The sequence below is a fragment of the Carcharodon carcharias genome, chromosome 15, assembly GCF_017639515.1.
Source record: "Carcharodon carcharias isolate sCarCar2 chromosome 15, sCarCar2.pri, whole genome shotgun sequence".
NCBI classification, from domain to species: domain Eukaryota; kingdom Metazoa; phylum Chordata; class Chondrichthyes; order Lamniformes; family Lamnidae; genus Carcharodon; species Carcharodon carcharias.
Window position 1 is genome coordinate 63,968,131 of NC_054481.1, and position 27,387 is coordinate 63,995,517.

Genomic DNA, 27,387 nt, shown 5'->3' on the forward strand with positions numbered 1-27,387 from the left:
TAAACCTGCGTCAGAGCAGTGGGACTCATTCAAGAAGGAAATAAGGAGGGTACAAGGCTAACATATTCCAGTAAAGACAAAGGGTGGGACCGACAAATCCAGGGAACCCTGGATGTTGAGGGATATATAGGATTGGATAAAGAAAAAAAGAGAAGCTTATGGCAGATACCAAGGGCTCAAAACAGCGGAAGCCCGAGAGGAGTATAGAATGTGTAGTGGGGAACTTAAAAAGGAAATTAGGCGAGCAAAAAGGGGGCATGCAAAAACATTGGCAGGTAAAATAAAGGAAAATTTTACAAGTACATTAAGAGTAAAAGGATAACTAGGGAAAGAGTAGGGCCCATTAAGGACCATCGTGGTAATTTGTGTGTGGAGCTGGAAGACGTAGTTAGGGTTCTAAATGAATTCTTTGTGTCGGTGTTCACAAGTGAGAGGGGACAACGTGGGTATGGAAATCAGGCAGAAGGACTGATATATAATTAAAGAAATTAGCATAGAAAGGAAGGAGGTCTGGTAGGTTTAAAAGTAGGTAAATCTCCAGGCCTGGATGAAATGTATCCCAGGCTGTTGAGTGAGGCAAGGGAAGAGATAGCAGGGGCGCTGGCAATAATTTTCAATACCTCTCTGGCCACAGGAGAGGTGCCAGAGAGCTGCAGGACCATCAATGTGGTACCGTTATTCAAGAAGGGAGGAAAGGATAAACCAGGGAACTACAGGCCAGTCAGTCTAACCTCAGTGGTGGGGAAACTATTGGAAGCAATTCTGAGGGACAGAATTAATCTACACTTGGAGAGCCAGAGATCAATCAAGGACAGTCAGCATGGTTTTGTTAAGGAGAGGTCATGTCTGACCAATTTGATTGAATTTTTCAAAGAGGTGACCAGGCGTGCAGATGAGGGCGATGCATTTGAAGCCTTGGACTTCAGCAAGGCTTTTGATAAGGTCCCACATGGGAGACTGATAACGAAGGCAATTTGGATCCAGAATTGGCTGAGTGGCAGGAAGCAGAGGGTGGTCGTTGAGGGGTGTTTTTGTGACTGGATGCCTGTGTCCATTGGGGTTCCACAGTGATCGGTGTTGGGTCCTTTGCTGTTTGTGGTATATATAAACGATTTAGACTTGAATGTAGGAGGGTTGATCAGTAAGTTCACGGATGACATGAAGATTGGTGGGGTGGTAAATAGTGAGGAGGATAGCCTTAGATTACAGGAGGATATAGATGGGCTGATCAGTGGCAAATGAAATTTAATCCGGATAAATGTTAGGTGATGCACTTGGGCAGGACAAACAAGGCATGTGCATACACGATGAATGGTAGGACCCTGGGAAGTACCGAGGTTCAGATGGTGTGCATGCCCACTGGTCCCTTAAGGTAGCAGGACAGGTAGATAAGGTAGTTAAGAAGGCATATAGGATACTTGCCTTTATTAGCCGAGGCATAGAATATAAGAGCAGGGAGGTTATGCTGGAACTGTATAAAATGCTGGTTAGGCCACAGCTAGGGTATTGTGTGCAGTTCTGGAATCTGCATTATGGGAAGGATGTGATTGCACTGGAGAGAATGCAATTTACCAGGATGTTGCCTGGGCTGGAGAGTTTTCGATATGAGGAGAGATTGGATAGACTGGGGTTATTTTCTCTGGAGCGGAGGAGATTGAGGGTGGACATGATTGAGATGTATAAAATTAAGGGGGACTTAGATAGGAGTGACAGGAAAGAACCTTTCCCCTTGGTGGAGGGATCAATAACCAAGGGGCAGGAGGCTTAGAAGGGATGTGAGGAAGAATTTTTTCACCCAGAAGGTGGTGGGAATCTGGAACTCACTGCCTGAAAGGGTGGTAGAGGCAGAAACCCTCATAACACTTCAGAAGTATTTGGATGTGCGTTTGCGATGCCACGACATACAAGGCTATGGGCCTAGTCCTGGAAAATGGCATTAGAATAGTTAGGTACTTGTTTGACCGGCGCAGACTCAATGGGCCGTAGGGCCTTTTTCTGTGTTGTAGACCTCTGTGTCTCTATGACTTTTCCGCCAATGGCATCAATTTCTCCCTATCTATTCTGTCCAGGCCACTTCTCAACCTTCTCTAAGGGGAAAAGCCCAGGTTTCTGCAGTCCACCCTCATCGGCCCTTCATCGCTGTAAGCATTCTCATAAACCTTTTCTGCATGCTCTCTAGTGCCTTCACGTTTTTTCTAAAGTGTGATGCCCACAATTGAACACATACCTTGTTAAGACCGGGATGGGATGAGTGCACAAAGTATCAAGCCTCGTTACTCTGCAGGCTGTACCATTAATTCAATTGTTTAATTTTCTCACCAAAATGGCCAAATTTTACTTAGATTTCTAGTACCCAGAAGAAAAGAGACTCTGACCAGGCTTCTTTCAAAAAAATTCGATGATTAATTTATTACAAAACAAAACTCCTTTCAAACAAGTTTCAAGGACTGGTTGACACGTGATTGTAATCTAGAAGTGTAACAACCAACCTTTTAAACTTCCCCAGCGTGTGCACACACAGACAAAAAAAAGACACAGACGGTCTGTGTAGAGTCGGGCAGATGGAAAAAGTCTTATTTAGAAAAGAATTGAAGTTCACGGAGGTTTGATGCCGTCAGTCTGATGTTCCCTTGGGTCCAGTAAATGTCAGGAAGTTCACCAACAATGCTTCAGAGTGGCGGAGAGTATAGTTGGACCAATTCTTCCTGCCTCAGCTAATACATCCAAAATCATGTAGACAAACTACACTCAGATGAGGATTATCTGGCTACAGGTTGAGAACCACACACTGTTTCACAAAGCAGAGAGGGAGAGAGACCTCATCAGGGTAGCCTTCTGTTCTCTACCTTTCCCCAAAAAGACAAAGCAAAACCACAAGTTCAAACTTAAGGTTTGCCTCTGCCATCTGATTGCCTTTTTGTCTTCCAGCTTTTCATTAATTAAAGTGCTTTGTAGTTCAAAAGGAACAAAAAAACTCCTCGTACCGTATAGCTCTGGTGATTGCTTGTCAGTTCCAAAGTGAACTTATAACCCTTTAAAAATAATGCAATCCTTCCATATTTTAAAAAGTAAAATCCAGTTTAAAGAGATATCTCTATCAACCTCTAGTTGAGGCTGAATCCATGTTTTTAAGGTTCACCATAGCCTCCGTGACCTTGTATTCTATTTCCAAGCCAGGTGAGGTGAGAGTGATTGCCCTTGACATCAAGGCCGCGTTTGACTGTGGGGCATCAAGGCACCCTAGAAAAACTGAAGTCAATGGGAATCGGGGAAAACTCTCCACTGGTTGGAGTTATACCTAGCACAAAAGAAGATGGTTGTGGTTGTTAGGTCAGTCACCTCAGCTCCAGGACATCACTGCAGGAGTTCCTCAGGGTAGTGTCCTCGGCCCAACCATCTTCAGTTGCTTCAATGACATTCCTTCCCCATAAGGTCAGCAGTGGGGATGTTCGTTGATGATTGCACAATGTTCAGCACCATTCATGACTTCAGATACTGAAGCAGCCCATGTCCAAATGCAGCAAGACCTGGACAATATCCAGGCCAGTAACATTCGCACCACACAAGTGCCAGGCAATGACCATCTTCAACAAGAGAGAATCTAACCATTGTCCCTTGACATTCCATGGCATTACCATCATTATCCCCGACTATCAACAGGTTGTACTCCGGAATCGTGATGGAGGAGTTTGGGATGTTGGCTGAAAGCTATGATTCTGTCAGGCTGTTTGCCTAATTGTCAGACAGCTCTTCCAATTTTGGCACAAGACCTCAGATATTAATGAGGGGGGACTTTGCAGGGCCACTTGGCTAGGCGTACTTTCGTCATGTTCAGTGTCTAGGCCGGTGCTTGATGATTGGTCTGGTTTTCTTATGATAGTTTATCATAACAGTTTTGATACAGCTGAGTGGCTTGCTTAGGCCACTTCAGAGGACAGTTGAGAACGAACCACACTGCTGAGGGTCTGGAGTTGCACACAAACCAGACCAGGTATGGACAGCAGATTCCCATCACTGAAGTGAACCAGATGGGTTTTACAGCTATCCAGTAGCTTCGTAGTCGCTGTTAGTGAAGATTTATTTCATTAACTGATTAAATTTAAAATCCTCAGCTGCTGTGGCAGGATGTGAACTCATATTTCTGATCACTAATCCAGACCCCTGGATTACTAGCCCAGTAACATAACAGCAATACTACTATACCATTTTCTTACTGTCATTAATATGCATTTTCGTAAAAGATGTCCTGCGAAATCTTTAATTTTAACTCATTTTCTGTGGCGGTGCTGGTTTAATATTGCACAGTCCTTTCCCAGCTCCACAAGGGGTGATGCTCTGGCATTTTTAATGATTTACTGTCTAGTATTTTGCTACCTCTTTATTCCTTCAAAATGTATCACCTCATATTTCTCTGCATTACTGGTCATCTGCCTTGCTTACCAACCCATCTGCATACACCTGTTGTTGCTTAACATCCTCTTCATGTCATTATATCCTGGAGATAATTTACCATGCCAAACAGTGTCCAACTTTTTAACTAGGCTATGATTTTTGCACTTAAAATGTATTAGTTTATCCTGTCTCAAATTATTTTCTCTTGTTTTCATTTAATGGCTCAGATTAACCTCAATTGCCATGGCTTCACTGAGCCTCATGTAGTGTGAATAATCATGTAGTGGAAAATAAATGCCACAGATTGTTGGGGTTCCTGAGATTCCTGAAGACTTGAGTCAAACTAGTGGTTGGAGAGGAGAACAACTAGCTTTGTAAAGAGCTGTTCTATATTTACTGCAGGTACTGCACAAATCGCAGAGGAAGCATGGCTCAGGGATTTTACTGTTGCTGCTGTGATTGAACAATGACATAATTGTTTTGCCGTAATGATTGCCATGCTGATTGCCATGCTGCCTGTGTGGATGGGTCGCCTGAAGCACCATGTTTACTGAGCAGGAAGACAATTCCAATTCTGAAGTCCACATGAAATCTGAATCATTCAAACGTCGTCACAAATTTGTGGTGGGGAGGAACGTCAGCAAAATTGTCAAGACTTATGTCAAACTAGATGTTCCGTTGAGAAGATGTTACCTTCACAGCCAACACAGACCTTATTGAAGTGTAGTCACTGTTTTAATTTACAAAACCCAGCTACCAATTTTTTTTTTACAACAGCTACCAATTTTTAGAACCAAAGAGTTACATTGTTTCATAGTTTGCCATTGCGAGATTTGAACTCTTGATCTTGGGGTTACAAACCCAGTACCATAACCACTTGGCTATTTAGGCCAAGCTTTCTAACCTTGGTGCACACCAGGAAGTGATCTGTATCACAGTCAGCATTGTGATAGCTGTGTAACTTTTTCGAGTACAAACCCGTTTCCATCTGTTTCAGATGAAGTTACATTGTTTCATAGTTTGCCATTGTGGGATTTGAACTCTAGATCTTGGGGTTACAAACCCAGTACCATAACCACTTGGCTATTTAGGCCAAGCGTATTTTATAGTTTTGCCATTGTGAGATTTGAACTCTTGATACTCTTTTGAGTAAACCTATTTCCATCTGTTTCAGATGAAGTTACATTGTTTCATAGTTTGCCATTGTGAGATTTGAACTCTTGATCTTAGGGTTACAAGACCAGTACCATAACCACTTGGCTATTTAGGCCAAGCTTAAACACATTTCCATCTGTTTCAGATGAAGTTACATTGTTTTATAGTTTGCCATTGTGAGATTTGAACTCTTGATTTTGGGGTTACAAACCCAGTACCATAACCACTTGGCTATTTAAGCCAAGCTCAAGCTACCAATTTTAATGCAGCAAAGCCCTGCAAACAATTATTAGATAATTAACCAAACCATTGGTTTTTATTGGTGGTCCTGGTCGAGACAGGTGACAGTAAAAGGGAATTAAGATTCTCGTTAAAAGAACCATGTGGGGAAATTGATATTTTTTGAGTTGTTAGAGCATGGAATGCTTTGCTGCGAACAGTTCAGTGAATAGCTCTCTCTCCACCCAAACCATAGGCTCAACCCTCACTCCAGAGACTAAAGTGTGTAATCACAGCTGTCACTTAAGTGCAGCACTGAGAGAGTGCTGCAACATCGGAGGTGGTCTTTCAGATGAGAAGTTAAACCGAGATCCCATCTGCTGCCTTCACTAGATATAAAAGGTTTAATGGAACTCCTTGAAGGGGATTTGAGGCTATTATTTATTTCTCAACCTTGTCAAAAAAAACCCAGAATTTTGAACATCTCTTCAATCAAATATTTCAACCTATTCCTCATTAAATAGTGGCCCCTGTTTTTAAGCAAGAGGGTGGCTGATGGCATTGTTCATAATGTTCCTGTTCCTTGGTTTGCCTTGGTAGCTTTTCCCTTCCTTTCAAAAACATCCTTTGGAAAAAATGCGCTCTCCAAACATTTTTTAATCCCCTTTCCTGACACTGCCTCCTGCCCAGGCTTATGCTCAGCAGCATCCTCCCTCACTGTAAAGTTCTCCAGAATCACCTTTAAGTAAGAGCTTATTTAACAAAGCTAGTATAAAAACAATTCATTGCAGATGTCCATGTCAGTAGAGTGTGTTAAGCTGTTCCACGTCCAGGTCATGGTGTTTTCAAGAGCCCTGCTTTGGAGACTAATATTTAATCAAATCTCAGAAGTAGATTGGGGAAAGGAAAACCTCTTGCAAGAATACATGCACACCTGCATAGCGTACAAAAAAAAAATCATGGAATTTCAAGAATCAAGTTTTTTCTATACTTATATAAAACATGTCAGGGACTAAACTTAGTCCATTCATTTAATCAAATGAATGGGGTCTTTGGAATGTGAAATTGTGCCTCTGGGGACTGTATTGATCTTAAAGGTTGTTGTGGGCAGTGATGTACTTGTGACATATTATGAACTGACTGCAAACCTGTGCTAGATTTTGTGGTAGCATTGATGTACTATTTTTATAAGAAAACTGCCTGTTGGTAGGTGAGGTACAATCCCTGCTTGATGTATGAATGTTAGTCTGTGTAGGCATTGCTCCTTTTTGTTTTATTGGACCAATGTCATCCTCTAGAATTCAACAGAAATGTTCACCAGGTTTCCTGAGGACTCCACAGCTCAATATGCTGCTGCTGAGCAACACGAACCTAGAAGGTTCCCGATTCATTCGCTGACCTCAATATTGGAGGGGTGATGTAGTAATGTCCTGTTCAGTGCCATGGGGAAGAGAAAAATCATTGGAACCTAGGAAATAGGAGCAGGACTAGGCTATTCACCCCTTCGAGCCTACCCCACCATTCAATAAGATCTTTTACCTCAAAGCCATTTTCCTGCACTTTCCCCATATCCTTTGATGTCTGTAATATCTAGAAATCTGGCAATCCCTGTCCTGAACATACTCAAATGACTGAGCCTACACAGATGTGGCGTTGATCTTGGCAAACTAATGAGTTGTGTGTGGATGCCTAGAAGAGGAATTTTGGTTCAACAGTAGTGCTACTCCCCCAGCATCTCCTGGTTTATTCAGGACATAGGAAATGGAAGCAGGAGTAGGCAATACTGCTAATGCCTGATCTTTGACTTTATCTCCATTTTCCTGCCCTAATCCCATAGCCCTCATTTCCCTCCGTGCCTGTCGATTTCATTCTTGAAAGTACTCAATGACTGAGCAACCACAGACAGCACTCAGAGAATTTCAAGAATTCTCAATCTTGAGTAAAGAAATTTCTCCTCATCTCAGTATTACATTATTTGCCCCCTCATCCTGAGGCTATGACCCCCAAGCTCTGGACTTTCCAGCCAAGGGAAACAGCTGCACAGCATCTATCTTGTGAAGCTCTCTTCAGAATTTTATTCATATAATTCAAATCACTTCTCATTCTTCTAAACTCCAGAGAATTTAGGCCCATTCTACTCAATCTCTGATAGAAGAATCCTGTCATACAAGAAATCAATCTAGTGAATCTTTGTCGCATTACCTCGAAGGAGAGTATCTTATTTAGGTAAAGAGACCAAAACTACGCACAGTACTCTGGTTGTGGTCTTACCAAACTCTTTTATAATTGCAGCAAGACTTAGTTTCTGTTATATTGTAACCCTTTACAATAAAGGATAAAACATCGTTTGCTTTTCTAATTGTTTTCTGTGCTTCTATGCTAACTTTGTGATTCGTGTAGGACTTCCAAATGCCTCTGAACACCAATAGTTACTAGTCTCACCTTTTAAGAAATATCCTATTTTTTTTATTCTTCCGACTAAAGTGGATAATTTCACATTTACTCACGTTATACCCCATCTGCCACATTCTTGCGCACTCACTTATCTATATCCCTTTACATCCTCCTCACAGCTTACTTTCTCACCTAACATTGTATCATAGCAAATTCGCATACATTCACTTGGCCCCCTTATCTAAGTCATTGATATAGATTGTAAATAGCTTTTTGTTTCCACTGCATTCAGAATCAGAGAACCTGGAAGTCCATTCCATATCTCAGTCTCATTGACGAATTTGATAACAGCCCTAAATTTGCTTTCATTAGTTTGAACCTGTGCCTCCTTGTCCTATTCAAGATTTTATTGTTACATTATTGGCTGGATCAACTGTTCCTATGCGGTTTTCTATTTGATACGCCTGTAACAATTTAAGTGAACAAATCCCAGCTTTCTTTGTTCCATCCTAATAATTCACCTCTCTACATTGGAGATCAAACTCTGGAGCTAATGAGCTTCAATGCGTTGCAAACACATCATCACTTTAAATTGCATTCCGCACTGTCACTGCCAGCTATACAGTACCTATTATATTGCTGAAGTTCTTCCAGATGCAGCCTGCGTTTAGATGGACTGGATTTATCTATCTGCTGTTGGGAGTTATGCAATAATGTCCTATGCCCACCATGTTGCTTTATTGAAGCCTGCCAAAGATACTACAGAAATGAAGATATTGTGCAGAACTGGGGTATATGGCAATTTATGATGTAGCCTCATTTGATGCTAATTTGTCATTTTTCCAAAATCTATCCTTACTTGAAAATTTTATTGGTTACGTATTAAGTAGATGTTCAGCAATAATAACTAAATATTTAATTAGTTCGGAATTTTTGATATCCCAGTTGTTAGTGGTCCACCCTGTTCATATTATGCATGTGCAATCATCTGAAATGTAACTGCTTTAAAGAAGCTGCACCTGTATAGTTAGTGCACATGTTTTTGTCTTACCAACAGTAATTCCTGCCTGAAGTGGCTGGGTGAGGGCCTGTTATTAAAATCAATAGTTGTTTCTAGGAGGAACAGCTAGAATTTGCCCTTGACCTAAACAGAATTTGGTCGTGGTATCATCTTCATCTTAAAGTGGAGCCTTTTGCATCAATTGGGAAATAGGTCCTGAAAGAGTGAATGAGAATCGCATGTAATGCACTGAATCTTGAATTCAACATAATGTCCTAGCCAAGCAGCATAACACTCATCTTATTAAATAGCATAATATAGATAGAAAAATGGTGCACAATTTTTTGGAATGGTTAAAAATGCAGAGCTTTAGTGAACTCGTCTTAGTGAAGTATGAAGGGAACACAATGTGGTGAAAGATGCTGTATCTACTGTAAACATTGGCAGCCATTGGGCTAATTTTAAGATGAGTTCAGTGCTTGCTGATTAGTGTAGCTCCTCATCTTCAGATGATTAAGGAAAACATTTCCTATTTAAAATGCTAAGTGTTTTGTTTCAAATATTTTTATTTAAACTCAGTGCAGCTGCATTCGGGAGGAAACGTCTTTAGGAAGGAGTTATAAAACCAGCCTGAGAGCTTACATCAGTAAGGATGATTAACCCTGTGACGTTTCAGAATGTGCATTAATTCTGCATCATAGAGATTCAGCCATTTCTCTGATCCATCTCCCCTCACCCTTATCATTATTCCTGCAAAAAGATGTATGGGGGTAAGAAAAAGTGAACCTTGTGGTTCTAAACCCCACAAATCTAAAGGTCCCAAGCTTTATCACTGGTCTGAGTTAGCCAATCTTAACTGATACACTTCATGGGAAATCTGTATTTGATCCTTGTGATCTACACTGGAGAGTGGAAATTGGCCAGGGTTTCTGTCAGATCATTATCTAGTAATCCCCACTGAGTGTGAGTGATGGGTGAGAACAGAATTGGTATGAAATAATGGACATCTGAGGGGGCTTTTAAGGCAGGGATAAATATGAACACTTTAAACCAGTTACAAATTTCCGTTTTACTCTTTTTACTTAACCAGGACAGACCTGTCGGGTCCAATCCATGATATAAACCGAATAGACCAGATGATCTGATGTAGATTTATTCAGTTTAACCTTAAACATTTATCTTTCCATGCTCCCATCACTGAAGTAGCTGATTCTGATGCTGCTTACACATGTGCGATCCTGTGGAGGAAAGGTTTGTGTCCCATAGGCAATTCAGCCTCATTTGCTTCTGCCTGGTTTGTGTTACTACTTTACCTGTCATTGTTTTAATCCTATTCACTTGTTTGTAAACTTTTAATTTTATTTCACAAGCCTTTTTGCGAAAAATAGTCTGAAGTTAAACTCTGATGTCAGGATCAAAAACTTAGTATCTTAGTCACCTAATCCATTTGATGCAAACATTGATATTTATCTCCAGGTGACTCATTCAATGATTAGCGCTATGCCCACTGTACTGACGTTACATTGTGTCATCTAGAATTTATTTATTAACCAGACCTAGTCTTGCCATCTCTAGGCTCACCTTTCCCTCCCTCCCCTGTTATCTCTTAACTAAAAGCAAAGGATAAAACTTGCCAGTCTGTAATTTGCATAGAACTGATGCTCATTGCTTCCTTGTAAGATTTTCCAGATACTCATTATTTCGAAAGTAATCTATTAAAAGGCTTACATGGCACTGTAAACAGCAAGAGCAAGGCTTTGATCAGTTTAGAACCTTCACTTGAGCTACAGTTAGGCTATTGTACTATAAATCATATATTTAATGGAATTGAATGGTATTAAGCTTGGTCATGTCTAACTCAACCAAGATAGGACAATTATTAGACTTTACCCATTATCCAGCTTGGTTTAGTTTAGCAATATTTATATGTGCTAATCCCCAGTTTTTTAATTTGCATGATAGCCCACAGTTAATTTAGGTAAATAGTATAGTGCATTTCTTCAGTGACAAACTACATTCAAAATAATTTTTGTGATTGTTAATAGAATTCAAGCCAGTTGATGAAGTAAAAACCAAGACAGTTTTTCTTCACTGAGTTTATTAACTTTGTTCAGTCTCATGCTTCTCCCTCCAACCCCCAGTGTCCTAGCTATCCCCTATTTATATGTGATCAAAGTACTTAATTAAACAATGCCCTTTACCTGTGTACTTTAACAATATAAACAATATAATTAACATACTATTAACAGTGATCAGTTCTGATGAAAAGTCACAAACCTGATAACTCTTGTTTTTTCTCTCTGCGGATGCTACATGACCTGAGTATTCCCAGCATTTTCTGTTTTTGTTTCAAAATGGCTGTTTGAAGTGAATTATAAACTGTTGAAAAAAATTAAGGAATTCAAATGCATTAAACCCACCCAGATCAGAGTTTGTTTGTCTGCAATTCATCCATATGCATCTGGGATTTTGGACTAGTCAACCATAACATCAGAACTATTGGAAATTTATGAACAAGTAGCCATAATGACTCAAGTAGGAAATTTTACATGCTTTGGGAAACGTTGAACAGGTTAGGCCTTTATCCATTTAATTTACCATTGGAGTTTAGAAGAATGAATGGTGATCTTCTTGAAACGTACAAGATACTGGATTGTTGACAGACAAGGGAGTCGAGGGCTATGGGGGCACACAGGAAAGTTGAGTTGAGACCACAGTCAGATCAGCCATGACCTTATAGAATGGTGGAGTAGGCTCAAAGGGCCGCATAGCCCACTCCTGCTCCTAAGTTCTATGTTCCTATTCCTGTAAAATAATGCATATGTAACTGATGGAGATGCTAGGATGTTATGTAGTAAAATATGGTAGACTGTAATTTCAAGCAGTATCTGTCCTGTCTTGTCTCCTCAGCTGTCCAATGCAGTACCAGTTATGCTGTAAATCTCAGTGCATTCTATCACAAGAGGCAAGTAATACAGGAATATTTTGCTAGTTTAGTGGGAAATAACAGCTGCTTTGTAATATAAGGCAGGAGTTGGCTACCTCCTGTGCTGCAAACCTTTTGGGCTTGAAGTTTGGGAACATTTGCGTGTAGAGTTAGAAAAAGTGAGAATTCAATTGGGGGAGAGGAGGAAGGTGGGAGAATAGGTCTGAACTTTGAATATTCAATGTATTGTTTTAAAAAGACTCTTTCTCTACCCTCTGATCTTTTCTCTACAGAATGCCAAATTGCCAGCCAGTTTGTGACTTGCAGGTGTCACTGTGTTTGGGGATTGAATGCAGGTGTCTCTGCTGCTGCTTTCTGTCAAAGTTTTTGGAGTATTATCATATGGCAACACTCTAATTATAAATAAACCCACAACTGGCTGGGCAGGTAAAATTGTTCAACTAATATACCTATGCTAGGGCTGATGTAGCTTTTTTCAGTTTTGCAGGTAAAACTGAAATAGGTTGCTTATTAAGCCATCCTTTAGGTTATTAATATTTGGAGGAATTTTATGCTGAGCTACCAGAAAAGAATGCAAAACTCTTTCCATTTTGGAAGCCAGCAGTTGATATTAAGCAGTTCAGCACAGTTAAATGCAGAGTAAAGTTCTTGCTATTTTACATCAAACTCTCAAGAGCATGTCGTTACTCCACCAGGGTTACATTTTCCATATCCCGTACTAGCCACCGTGTATTATCTGTATGAGATTAATACTTAATGCCAGTTTTGTGTGTTGGGCCCAAACTCATTTCACAGAGGTGGTTTTCACCCCAGCAGCTTGCGTTGGACTTACCTATGGAATGAATGATTGGTCTCTAACACCTGCATTGTCCACTTTTTTTCCCATTCTCTTCCCTTCTTACATGTTCATCACCATTGTCATTCTGCCAGGACTGGGATTGTAGTGCATATCCTCACTTTGAAGTAAATTGTGATGCTTTCTGACAAAGGTGCTATGTGAACGCAGGATTTTACTAAGCTACCAGACAGCTCAGTTGAATTTTGTCCAATACGACTATACCTTTTATTGAACAGAATTTTGTGTCTGCTTACTAAAAAAATATTAGCAAAGATTCTGTAGCTGGTAATCTTTCAAATCAGGATTTCATTACCATTGCAGTAGGTATCAGAAAGTAGAGTAACTTGGGCTGATAAAGTAAACTATTTTCTAGCCCTGCTCCATAGAAAGGAAATGGTCTGGGTGTTTTGAGTGCATTTGCATTGAATAAATAATGCTGTTAACCTACCTGGGAGCAGCCAAGTGCCCCATTGTGTAGAGCCTAGAGTATGTACCAGCCCAGTCATTTGCCTAAACTGATTAGGTTTTCATTAGGCAAGTTTTGCACCTTGTGTACTTGAGGACCTACAAATCACTATTTACTTAAGCAGTACTGCTAAGGTCATGACACTCATGCTATCTAAAATCACAACCAATCATCTGAGGAATGTGACAATAATGTGCCTGTCTTATCAGCCATCCCTCATGTCAAGGATGATTCTTCCTTGTGGATGACTGGGTGGAAATGGGATGTCAGTGTTAGCTATGGGTTCACAGATGACTTATCAACTCCACCTTAGCCTTGCAGGCTCTCCTACAATGAGGACATTGGTTGTTGCTGATAGAGGTGGTGGCAGATTGGTCTCTCTGCCTCTCACCTTTTTCTCTCTTTTGATTGGTCTTAACACCGTTTTTGATGATGAATTGCCATTTTGATCACAACTGGGCACCTGCTTCCCATGTGTTGATCTTTAATAGTGCAGACCTTCATAGAAACTTTGACTTTGAAACATTTCCTTTGGCCCATGTGTGAACGGATACCTGTTTGGGCAGTCTTAAATTGGGCATTCTGACAACATGCCCTGACCATCACAGCTCATGTGAGATTATTATGACCTCTTTATTTGGCATGTCTGTGGTGGTGTCAGTACTCTCAACTGCACTCTCCCTATATCACTGGATACACTTGTAAATGCAGTACAACTGCTTCAGTATGTAATCAGTTTGTTAATGGTTAGATATCTGAAGATGCTGCAGTTAGGACCTAATGCAGGTTACGGAATGGCCTATTTGCAAAAACTGGTTTCCTTTGTTTTTGTTATAGTCTTTATTTGTGCATAGCAATGTCTGATTCTTTTTATTTGCATGTGTTTTTTATGTATACAGTTAAGAAATTATGTAGCACCATCACAGCATAAGGAGATCCCAAAGCGATTCACAGCCAATAAATAAAAGCAAAATATGCAGGTGCTGGAAATCTGAAATAAAAACAGAAGTGCTGGGAAACCTCAGGTCTGGCAGCGTTTGTGGAGAGAGAAAGACAGTTGAATTTTGACTCCAATATGACTTCTGTGGAATGAATGCTGCCAGACTTGCTGAGTTTTTCTATCACTATCACAGCCAATAACATTATTTTTGAGGTGTAGTCACTGTTTTAACAGGTAATTGCAACTGCCATTTTTTACAAGGTAAGCTTCCATAAACTGTAATGAAATAAATACGCTTTGTGGTTGACAGTTGTATGTTTGTCAGTTCACTGGGAGAACTTACATGCTCTTCATATAGTACCATGGGAACTGTTATATCCGCCTGGGGATGCAGATGAGGCCTCAGTTTAACACCTCATTCAGAAAGCATATTTTGTCATTTTTAATCAGTGTTGACTCCTCACTAAATAAGATCTCTTGAGCTCATAATCCAGTGTGCTTGACAGAGTAGAGCTCAGAATCCTTATAGTAATATTCACATCGCACTGTCAAAACACTGTTCCACACTTTTGTCACCTCCAAGCTTGATTTCTCCAATGTTTCCCTCATGAGCTTTTGGAGCTTCTTTCTGAAACATCCAAAACTCCAATGCTCACCTCCCCATCCATTACTAAGTCCTGCCCGTGTATTGTCCTGCATCTCGCAACCTCAACATGTTCTCTGTCCTCGAATACAATGGCTTTGAAATTCTCAGCCTACTTTATAAATCCCTCCAATGCCCCTCTCCACTATACATCTACAATTTCCTCCGGCCCTACATCCCAGCATCTCCCCTCTGCTCTACTAAGAACCTTCCAGCGTACCCACACTATTACTGGCCAAACCAGCTTCTGATTCCATGTGCTCTTGAATTCTCTTCTCAAATCATTCCATTTTTTGACATTTGGACCACCTGCTCAAAACCTATCTTCCTAAGCCATTCCCCAAATGTCTCAGTCTCCCTTGTGAAGCACTTTGGGGCATTTTTACTGCATGGGTGGACTTTATGTCAGTGCATTTTCATGTTGGTTAACACCAGCTATCAATGAACAAATAACTTTTGGTATAAGATATTGTCAATGCAAAATTATCAAGTCTTTATAAAAAAAATAAACTCATAGACAATATAATGAGCAAAGCAAAAGATCAGAGAAAATAAGGCAGCACCTATGTAATGTGTACGGTTAGGCATTCATGGAGTAATCCGATACTCTGCAAGCGCTACTTTACGATCCAATGTTTATGTCTATGTCTGGAGGTCATTATCCAAATCACTAGTTGATATTAAGAAGGCAAATGGAATTTTAGCCTGTATTGATAGGGCGTTGAGTTTAAAAATAGGGAAGTCTTGTTACAGCTGTACAGGGTGTTGTTGAGGCCACACCTAGAGTACTGTGTACAGTTTTGGTTCCCGTATTTAAGAAAGGATATACTGGCATTGGAGGCATTCAAAAGAGATTCCCCAGGCTGATTTCTGGGATGAAGGGGCTGACTTATCAAGAACGGCTAAACAGATAGGCCTTTATTCATTAGAGTTTAGAAGAATGAGGGGTGATCTTATTGAAATGTACAAGATTCTGAGGGGGCTTTGACAGGGGAGAGGTTGAGAAGATGTTTCCACTAGTGGGAGAATCTCAAACTAGGGGACATAGTTACAGAATAAGGGGGCACTGATTTAAAACTGAGATGCAAAGGAATTTCTCCTCTTAGGGTAGTGAATGTCTGGAATTCTCTACCCCAGAGAATTGTGGAGGCTAGATAACTGAAAGTATTTAAAGAGGAGGTAGAGAATTCTTGAAATATCAAGGAGTTGAGGGTTATGAGGAAGAGGAATTGAGCAGATCAGCCATGATCTTATTGAATGGCAGGGCAGGCTTGAGGGGCCGAATGGCCTACTCCTATTTCTTATGTTCTTATTCTCAGGAAATACTAACAGGCAGGTCCCATGTACTACTGTAGGTCTGTTAGTCTCCTTTAAATTAAAGCCACCAACAGCATGCTGATATAAAAGCAGCTAAAGTACATATTGGAGCTTGTATTTTTGCAAAAAAAAAAGTTCTTATGAAAATCATGTTTGGTGCAATCAGGAGCAGATGTTTTAATGGTTAGCTAATGTGCTATTTTAAATGATTAGAGATTGATAGACATTTTAAGTGGAGTAAAGAATCAGCAAAAATGCTTTCCTTCATTATCTCTGCTCACTCACTGACATACAATGCATTATCCATAAAGACCACATATTTTGCAGTGTGGGTAATTCCATCAGTGTACAGTTTTTTAATGTTGCCCTGCATTATTCATGTTGGTTCCATTACAGCTGCAGATGGAAATCTGTTGCAATTTGTTGTGTTGTATAGGGACTGGCATGAAACCAATGCCTGTGCAGTGTATTAAATTATCAAACAGAGTAAACACTGCTGTTCAGATATTTTGCAGTGTCTCTTCCACCCCCGCCCCAAATCCCCATCACTCAACTTTCTCATTAAGCTTAAGTGCACATTACTCGACAGTGTGGAAGTGCAACTATCTGAGAAAATGAGCCTGTTGGACAGTTGCTCGGGAATGGTATTTATTTAAAACTGGTCGTATCTGGGTGCATTGATTAACTGAAGCAGCTGAGACTTGTGCTTAATAATTGATGTTGTAGTCAGCATTCTCTTGTTGCATAATTAATCTACACAACTGAGTCTGAGCCAAGTTTTTTCCATAAGGGTGCAACCCAGTATGCTACAGTACTTTACAAGGGCATGACAAAAAGCTGCAGCAACACTGTTTTCCTCTAAATTTGCTTTCCCACAGAGGCGATGTGTCTTGCTCTGCGCTAATCTCACCACCTGCTTCCATTACTGTATATGGTGAACAGAAAAAGGTTAGTTCTTTGAAGCATCCTTTAAAGGGTTTGAATCCCTCCACTGTGAAGAGATGGAACTGCTAATGGACTATTTGCAAAAGAAAACCCTCCATTTCCAACTCTGACTCATTTTCTCTTTGCTATCCCCAATTTTAACCTGTTTTTAATAGATCCAAACTAAACCCTGAAAAAACTGCAGCAATTTTCTTTTTCAAAAAATAAATGTGGAGCTCCAATAACAAAGCAATTTAGTGTCTTGGACATTTCATCCAATCCATTTCCTGTTCTATAAAATGTGTTAACATTCAAATAATAAAGTTTATTTCTGGCCTTAAATTTATTCATTGAGCAATTGATACATCTGTATGGAAAGCATGATGTAAATTAGCTGAGCTTGATTTCGGTGTGACTGACCACAGCTACAGGATGTGGAATTTATGATGGTTTAATATCTACACCTGTTGCATTTTCTTATGTACAGTCGCAGCAATACTCCAATGGACCAATTCTGTGCTCACTGCTCAGCATTCTGACTTAAGTATTCTATATCAGCAAAATAATGATAATTGGTTTGAAAAGCAAAACTGCCATGTTGGTGTTTATTCAGTTGTTACCATTCCCTGGTATAAGAAAATCTTAACACAGCTTCTGATCACTGTTGATGAGAGAAGAGTGAAAATCTTCGGAGTCTTCCCCTTCAAACAAATTGCAACAACCTGGAGCAGAACTAACAAAAAGCACCTCTGCTGCAAAGCCTGGAGAGGCCCCGGGGTTAAAAATAATTTGGAAAGGTTCTGGTCCCTAGGTGAGAACTAACAATCATCTTACCCCAGCTGGATTCAACCTGTCTCTAATGTACCTGAAATGTGCAAGACAAAAAGGCACAGTGCATGTACAGTACTTTCTCACATGGGGACTGAGTTCCTGCTCACTTATATCTAGAATAGGCAGTAATGTGCTTAAACTTCACCTGCTTAACAGTAATAACTAATAGCCAGGGAAGTAGCGTTCAAATGAGTTGGCACCTAAAATTTAACTTACCTGTTCTTCAGGTGTTGACAGACTTGAGTGTTTCTGTTATTGAATTTGTGATATCTTGGGAGTTTGTGTTTTTTTGGGAGGGGAGGAAGGTGAGAAAGACTTGGGTGTTATTACCACTCGTGAAGTTTATAGCTTTTAGCCTCAATTCCTGGAATTGTTTGCTTCAGAAACTCTAATTACATGTTGACTCACAGTAAGTGGCATATAGCCGAACAGGTCACAAGATGCAAGCTGTAAGCCTAGGCAAAAACATTATCATTGCAATTGACCTCAACTCCCTTGGGCTAGGAACTAGGTGGAAACAAATCATCACCTAGTGATTCCTTCTTGAAGGGGCATGTGTTGAATGTGAGTGAGTGTGTAATAATGCCCTCCTCTCACCACCATGATCAAATAGTTTGCCAGCATGCATTGATGTGGCTCCTGTGTTTGAATGTTTCCAGTGCGACACTGCATTTCTACTAGTACTTGTGGAGCCACAGTGGGGTAAAAGCAACACTGTCAGGAGTGGAAAACTTGCCAAAAAAAAGCTCATGATAGATGGTATTATTGTTACTAACCATGTCAACACACAGCAGGAATCAATCTAATGAACCTTTGTTACACTGTCTCTAAGACAGGTATATCTTTCCTTGGGTAAGGAGACCAAATTGTGTACACATAATTCAGATGTGGCCTCACCAGAGCTTTGCCTATTTGCAGCAAGATATACTTACACTCAAACTTTATTGCAGAGATTGGAGTTTAACATACAATTTACCTTCCTAATTGCTTGTTGCATCTGCATGTTAACATTCTGTGATTTGTGTATAAGAATATTCAACCCTGTAAATCCTCTCTGCACTACCTAAAGTAGTTTAATATCTCCCATGTTTCCAGGCTGTCCAACAGTCTGAAGCAGTTAATGTTAAATGATGCTGGCAGTGCAATGATATGTTTGGATGGTTTCTCAGAGTCCTTAGGCATGGGGCCAGCCTTGTGGCTTTTGTTCTGGACCATTTCCAGTGCTTGTTTCCCTTATATCATGGTGACCAGAACTGGATACCATGCTCAAGGAAATGTTCCCTGGAACACTCAAGATAATTACGAATTTGGTTTTGGATGGTTTATGGTTATTTTTGTTTCTTTCCTTCCCTTTTTCTCCCCCTTAATCCTGGTATTAAAATACTTGTTCATCTGAAGTTTGAAACATTGACCTCTCTACAGATGCTACAGACCTTCTGTGAATCCATTTTCTGCTTTTGATTCAGCCCCATGCTCTTCTAATTGACATTAGAGCTGGTGACAGCAGATTGCTGGGCTGGTCTTTTGTTTTATCTGCTGTATAACTATCTTGAAATCCCCTCAGGCAGCTTTCCCTGCTCATGAAAGAAGTGACCTTATTTCTTTGACATGATAGCAAGACGGAGGGAAGGAAGATAAAGATGAAAAGGGTATTTGGAGTTTCAGCCATTTTGATCAATGTGGCTCTTCCACTGCATTCAATATGAGGTTTGCCAGCTTAATGGTATTTCAAACAACATAGTCACTTTACCAAAACAAAAATAGAATTACCTGGAAAAACTCAGCAGGTCTGGCAGCATCTTCTCCGCCGATGCTGCCAGACCTGCTGAGTTTTTCCAGGTAATTCTGTTTTTGTTTTTGTTTTGGATTTCCAGCATCCGCAGTTTTTTTGTTTTTAGTCACTTTACCACTGCATGATTCAATATTGTGGTAAATGGAGCAAATTGTATGTGTAGATCTCTTCCCCAGATTCGAGCGTTTGAACTTTGGATTTTTTCAGAGCAGTTGCGCTTCAATATTAAAAAGCAAGTAACATTCTCAAATAATTATCCCTGAGGCAGCGATTCTTACGTTGCTGTCCACACATAAAACACTGCCTCAAGAGGAAAAGAAGAATGTTGCTGAAGCTCAGGTGCACAATTGTCCCATTTAAACTTAATTCCTGTTGCTAAATTTCTGCCCTTGTCTCCTGAAATTATCCATTCCTTACTTGGAGTTTGGTTCCGTGCTTGCTGGTCGCTTCTGATGCTTCACCCAAGTGACCAGAGGTTATGAGAAATTCTTTTATGCAGACTTGTTAGGGTATAGAGTACCTTCAGGAATCATGAATTTCATAATAGGTTTTAAAAGGACAGCAATGTAAATTTGAAAAAGGAAAATTAAAAGGTTGTGGGGAAAGAGCAGGAAGTGCAAGACATTGTGGATAATTTTCAGAAAAGTTGCACAGGCACCATAATCTGAAACTTAAGTGGCCACCTCCTGGGCTGTAAACTTCTTTGGCCTGGGATTTATAAATACGAAGGATCAGAAGCTTTTATGGTTCAGTTACTACTGCACAAACTTGCTGACCCTTGGGAAAGGGATAGAGACACAGGCTGTTTATATTCAACTCCATTCATTGATCAGATTGCAACTTTTAAATGAGAAATTTTGGCCATTCTGTCCCAATATAGTTTCACAAAAGCATTGTAATCGTACAGCTATTAGTTGGACTTCATACTTTAAAAAGATGCATTTGTGTTGCACTGATTTGGCATGAATCACAAACAGGATTTAATTTATTGCAGCATCTTTTTAAATATCTGTTAAATGTGTTTGAATGGCCAGTGCAGCTTTCTGATACTCCTATTTTGTTGTTTGCATGTTTTGAGAGTACCACTGTCTCCCAGTGCACACTGCTTGCCTGCACAAAGGATCTCTAAAGTGAACTTGCTGGTTTCACTAAAACTGCAAGACCATTTTAAAATGAAAAACCCTGGTCTTCCTGATGGTGGCCTTTGGTGACTCTCGCAAGTTTATTCTGGGGCTATTAAATATAAAAGCCACTCGCTCTTTGGTATTTGTATTTCCTCGTGCAAGATACTAGTGGAGTGCCACAATGATCTGTGCTTATGCCTCAGCTAATTACGGCCTAGATTAATGATTTGGATAAGAGGCCGGAGTGTACTATATCTTGAGTTTGCTGACAGTACAAAGCTGGGTGAGAAATTAAGATGTGAGAAGGGCACAGAATCTGTAAAAAGATATAGACAGGTTAATTGAATGGGCAAGAAGGTGGTAGATGGAGTATAATGTGAAGTAGTGTGACATTATTACCTTTGGTAGGAAAAATAAAAATACCTTTTAAAAGGTGAGCAACTATTAAATATTTGCCATCAGTGGGATTTGGGTGTCCTTGTACACAAAACACCTCATGAACAGTAAGTAAGTAGGAAAACACATGGTATGTTGGCTTTTATTGTAAGCGGATTGGAGTACAAGCATAAGAAAGTATTAATACAATTAAACAGAGCTTTGAAACTACACCTGAAACACTTTGTGCGGTTTTGGTCTCAGTAGTTAAGGAAGGATAAGGAAGGGGTGGGTGCAATGAAGGTTCACTGGATTGATTCCTGGGATTAGGGTTGACAATAAGGAGAGTTTGATTAGAATGTGTCTATATTCATTTAGAAGAATGAGAGGTGATGTTATTAAAACAAGGCTGTTTCACCTAGCTGGACAGCCTAGAACTAAGGGCATAATCTTAAAATAAGTCAGCCATTTAGGACTGAGATAAGAAATTTCTTCCCTCAGAGGTTTCTGAATGTTGGGAATTTTTTCCTCCAAGGGCTCAGTCGTCCAATTCAATATGTTCAAGGCAGAGATCGATAGATTCTTGGAATCTAAGGAAATCAAGTTATATGGGGATTGGGCAAGAAAGTCAACTTGGTAGAAGATCAGCCATCATTAAATGGCAGAACGGGCTCATTCCTACTACATCCCACAATGTTGACCGATATTTGTTTTATTCTCAGTGTCTGGAGGAGCAGTTTTGTTTTGAATTGTAGGTGTCATTATCCCACTCATGGCCTCCATCTCCTCAGTTGTATTCCAGAAATAAAAGCCAGATTGGAATGAGGTAGATTTTTCAGTTGCAGTACAGCATATATGATTACTTCTGAATTTTTCTTTTAACTTAAGTTACTACAACAGTGACAGAACTTCAACAGTACTTAATTGGGTGGTGCTCATGAAAAGCTATATAAATGCAAGTCTTTTTAAATTCTGTTTTTCGTACCTAGGCTTGTGGAAGTGTAGGATGACCTGGAGATTGATTCCCATTAGCATGTCATATTTGTTCAGTCCCTTATTTCTGGTATCAGCAGAATGTTCTCTGTTTTGTACTTGTTTGCCATTGGCTTTTCCTGAACAATTCTCTTGATGCAGCCATTTCCTGTGGTTGCAGGCTTTTTTTTATCCCTAATCTGAATATTTAATGTAAAACTATGTAATTTTCCATCCAAGCAAAATAAGCATATAGGTTTTAGGGATTTTGTTTTTTATGTGCTTTGAGCTTGCTGTCAGACAGTCCAGCAATGTGAACAATTCAACACCAGTGGAACTTTGGGGAAGTAGCTCTAGGGTAAAGGGCCAGAGAGGATCAGTGTAAATACTGCTGCTAGTGTTTTAGTATTGGATTCATTGTTTGATGCTGGCATATGCTATCCAAAATGGGGTTTGGGGAGGGAATTCGCAATTGGATCCAACTGCTCTACACTAGTAGAACATCAGTAGTGCAGTCTCAATCAATGGGTGGGAATCAGATAGCTTTCCAACAGGGTTGCCCTCTCTCGCCTGTTCTTTTCGTGTGTTGCATAGAACCCTTTGCTGAGTCCATCAGGAAGGATCCGGGCATAAGAGGAGTGACGATCCCAGGCAGTGGAGGCAGTCAGGTCAAAGCCTCCCTGTACATGGCCGATGTCGCCGTCTTCTGCTCAGATCCCCTGTCGGTGCGCAGACTGATCCACATCTGCGACCAGTTTGAACTGGCCTCGGGAGCCAAGGTAAATCGTAGGAAGAGCAAGTCTATGTTCTTTGGGAACTGGGCTGACCGATCCTTTGTTCCCTTCACTGTCAGGGCTGACGGCCTGAAGGCACTGGGGATATGGTTCGGAGGGACCAGGGCACGCGTTAGAAACTGGAAGGAGCGAGTGTCTATGGTGAAAAGGAAACTAGGCATGTGGAAGCGACGCTCCCTCTCCATTGCGGATAAGAACCTGGTCATCAGGTGTGAGGCACTCTCGCTGTTGCTGTACGTGGCGCAGGTCTGGCCCATTCCGGTGGCGATCACCCGAGCCATCTTCCGCTTTATCTGGAGGTCTAAAATGGATCGTGTCCACAGGGACACGATGTACAAGCCTCTAGATAAAGGGGGAAAAAAACGTGCCCAACATCGCCCTCATACTGATGGCCATCTTTGTGTGTGGCTGCATCAAGCGGTGCGTAGACCCTCAGTATGCAAACACCAAGTGTCACTACATGCTGAGGTTCTACCTGTCCCCAGTGTTGCGAAGGATGGGTCTGGTCACGCTGCCGCGGAAAGCTCCAAGTAGTTGGACTGTGCCGTACCACCTGTCCCTCGTGGAAAAATTTATGCAGAGAAACACCTTTGACCACAAGTCCATCAGGCAGTGGTCGGCATGTAACGTCTTAAAGGTCCTGAGGGAAAAGGAGAGAGTGTACCCGGTGGGATGGTTCCCCGAGCAGACTGACAAAGTTGTTTGGCAGAATGCCTCATCGCCAGAACTTTCCAGCAAGCACCAAGATGTAGCTTGGCTGGTGGTGTGAAAGGCTCTCCCAGTCAGATCCTTCCTACATGCCAGGAGTCTCACCCCCTCGGCACCTTGCCCTCGAGGTGGCTGTGGTGGGGAAGAGACCGTTGTTCACCTTGTAGATTGTGCCTTTGCAAAGAAAGTCTGGAGAGAGATGCAGTGGTTTCTGTCGAGGTTCGTCCCAAGCAGTTCTGTGACACAGGACTCTATGCTCTATGAGCTGTTCCCAGGGACACACACCAAGACAAATGTCAACTGCAGCTGAAGGATCATCAACTCGGTAAAAGACGCTCTTTGGTCTGCCTGTAACTTGTTGGTCTTCCAGCGCAAAGAGTTGTCCCTGACTGAGTGTTGTAGACTGGCACATTCCAAGGTTCAGGACTACGTTCTGAGGGACGCACTAAAGTTTGGGGCAGCCGCCGCAAAGGCGCAATGGGGAAGGGTCGCTGCCTAAGACCTTTCTGCCATAGTGCACCAAGGGGCTGGGAACTGTAAAGAGCTCCTCTGGATGTACAGCTCAAAATGAATGTCTGCCAATGATTGTAATATTTATTGTTTGTACTGATACACCTTGTGATTCATGTTGTAAAAGTTGAACCTGATTGTATTTTTGTGATGGTGATTTTGAAATGGTTTGAAATGTTGTTGAAGATTTATGAATAAAGTATATTTTTGCAAATAAAAATGCTGGCACATCCAGATCTTCCTTTCACTTCCCAGCATCAGGAATGTTACAGTCAGTCATAAATATATTCAGTCTTAAACTCCACCATTATGAACACCCCATCTCTTTCCTCTTGCCTCGCTTGCCCATTTTTCCTGTGCCCTGTTTAGAGAAGCCTTGTAAAGCGGTCTGAGATTTTCTGAATGATGCTATAATAGATTACTTGCCTTTCTATAGGAGCTTTCATATTCGCCTGATGTCCCACAGCACTTTGTGGCTCATTAATAACTTCTGAATGTTATAATGGCCCATTTGCACAAAAGTGTCCTACAAACAACGATGAAATAAATGACCAGATAACTTGTTTGGTGGCATTGGATAAACATTGGCCAAGGCACCAGGGGAGCACCCTATTTTTCTTCAGAATTTATCATGGGATTTTTTTAGGGTGCACCTGAGGGCAGATGGAACCACAATTTAGTACCTCATCCAAAAAACAGTACCTCTGGCAGTGCCACGTTCCCTCAATACTGCACTGAAATGTCAGTCTAGAGTGGAGCTTGAGCCAGCATCCTTTGACTCAAAGGCGCAAGTGCTACTAACAGCTCAGCAGATAATTAAAAATGAAAGTTGCTGTAAGTGGTGGTTAGATTATTGGAATGGGGGAATTAAGTGCAAACAGACCTGCAAATATGCAGGCTCCACACGGTGAATTTTAGGCCCTAATTGTCAGTGTCAGTCAGCGCGTGACAATTCCCGGTTCCATCCAGTCCCTGGGCCATTTTCCCAGAGGAGGGGTGTTGGGGTGGGTAGCAGGGCTACCCAACTGCAATTGGCAGGTAGCCAATTGAGTCAATTAAAGACCGATTAAGGCCTAGTTTTGGAGGCCAACTGGAAAATTCCAGTTGACCTCCAGATACCTGGAGGCATCAGGAAATAGTAAAGCAGCCTTGGACTCTGGAAGACCAGGATCCAAGGCTCCAGGAAGACTTGGAGGCCCACCATGCTTGCCGGGTTTCGGTTATAGCCACAGGTTACCATATGGAGGGACTCCACAAAGATGGCCTGGTGCAAGGGGTGCCCCCTCTCTCGCTTACCTTGACAGGTAAGCTGCTGCTTCTGAGCTGGAGGGCCGCCTCTTAGCCCTTTGCTTCAAGAACCCATCCATCGTCGTTATTTGAATAACCATTAATTGGCCAATTCGGAAAAATCACAGATGAGTGGCTGTTCTCCTGCATAATGTGGGCTTCTGGCCCCCATTTGAGCCAGATAGCACGGCCCTGAATCCCATAAAATCCTGCCCCATAAATTTGAATCTAATAACACCCTAATGCCATTCGTGGTGGGTTACAGAGACCATATTAGTAAACTACTACATTTTAAAAAGAAAGGCCAGAAGGGAAGATGATGAAAATATTAAAACAATGGGCCAAATCTTCCAGTTTCCAGTTCATTGAAGACTGGACATACGACTGAGATGTGTTGGGACCCTGTGGAACTCCCAACGGTGTGCCCTGTCTTTGTCCAACTCTACTACGATCCAGTGGAGTTCTTCGAGGGTTGCTGCACTCCACGTTTGTGGGACAGCTAGGTTTGGAAGACTCTGTAAGAAATGCGGAGCAGTGTTGGGTTGGGGAAATTTCTGGACACCGTGGCAATCCAGTGATGATTGCTGCTCTTCAGACGATCTGGGCCAATAATTTGATTAACAGAAATACTTTAGTAAATACTTGCACGTGTGATCCTTTCTAACCAGACTATTGTGTTTGACATTTCAGGATGAGACTGGTGCCTATCTAATAGACCGAGATCCTACTTATTTTGGGCCTGTGCTTAATTACCTGCGACATGGGAAGCTGGTTATTAATAAAGATTTAGCAGAGGAAGGCAAGACCTGTTTGTTACATCTTCAATTTTTGTTTATCTTTATTACCTTCTTTGATTATAAACAAAAGAATGGGGGGAAATGTCATGTAGCTTACCAAAGCCTTTTCAAATTCTTGCTATCTCTTGTCCAGTTTGTTTTGAGTGCTCCTGAGTTTTGTTTTTCTGCTGCTCTTCCTGTCACATTCTAGGTAACTGTGACACTTTAGCTGAAGAGGTTCTTTCCATATCTGTTCTGGATTTATTTTCCACTAGTTTATATTGGAGGACTTGTCTAAGCTACAGAGTAGCTTCTATACTTTGATTAAAGCAAAATACTGCGGATGCTGGAAACCTGAAACAAAAACAGGAAATGCTGGAAAAACTCAGCAGATCTAACAGCACCTGTGGAGAGAGACAGAGTTAACGTTTTGAGTCCGCATGGACTCAACTTTGTCTTTCTCTCCACAGATGCTGTTGGACCTGCTGAGCTTTCCCAACATTTCCTGTTTTAGCTTCTATACTTTGTTGAGGCCCTTGAAAATTCATGGCTGTATGCCCCCACCATAGCTTTCATCCTGAGAGATGTTTTGTTGAATAAGATGAAAAGTACTAGAATTCCCCCCTAGTAAAAGACAATAATTAAAATTATGACTTTACATCCAAGAGGCGTACTTAAAAATTAGATACCAACCTGGTGAAGCTGCAACACAGGACTGCACGCATGCTAAAACGAAGAGAGCATGCTAATTAAACAGCTAAACAAGTGGAAGTTGCTCCACAAACATCTCATCTTGAATGATGACAGAGACCAGCATGCCAGTGCAAAAGGCAAGACTTTTGAAGCATTTGCAACCATCTTCAACCAGAAGTGCCAAGTTAATGATTCACCTCGGCTTTCTCCTGAGGTCCCCACTACCATAGATGACAGTCTTCAGCAATCGGATTCACTCCACATGATATCAAGAAATGGCTGAAGACTCT

At 41.1% G+C, this 27,387-nt stretch overlaps 1 protein-coding gene across 2 annotated transcripts in view; it reads left to right on the plus strand.

Moving 5' to 3' along the window:
- The window catches only part of LOC121288160 (BTB/POZ domain-containing protein KCTD5-like), an 85,643-nt gene that overhangs the window by 26,158 nt on the left and 32,098 nt on the right, over nucleotides 1-27,387 (plus strand). For both annotated transcript variants that reach the window (XM_041206562.1, XM_041206563.1), the window contains exon 2: nucleotides 26,319-26,427. In XM_041206562.1, coding sequence (XP_041062496.1) covers nucleotides 26,319-26,427 — 109 coding nt within the window. The remainder of the gene's footprint in view (nucleotides 1-26,318; nucleotides 26,428-27,387) is intronic.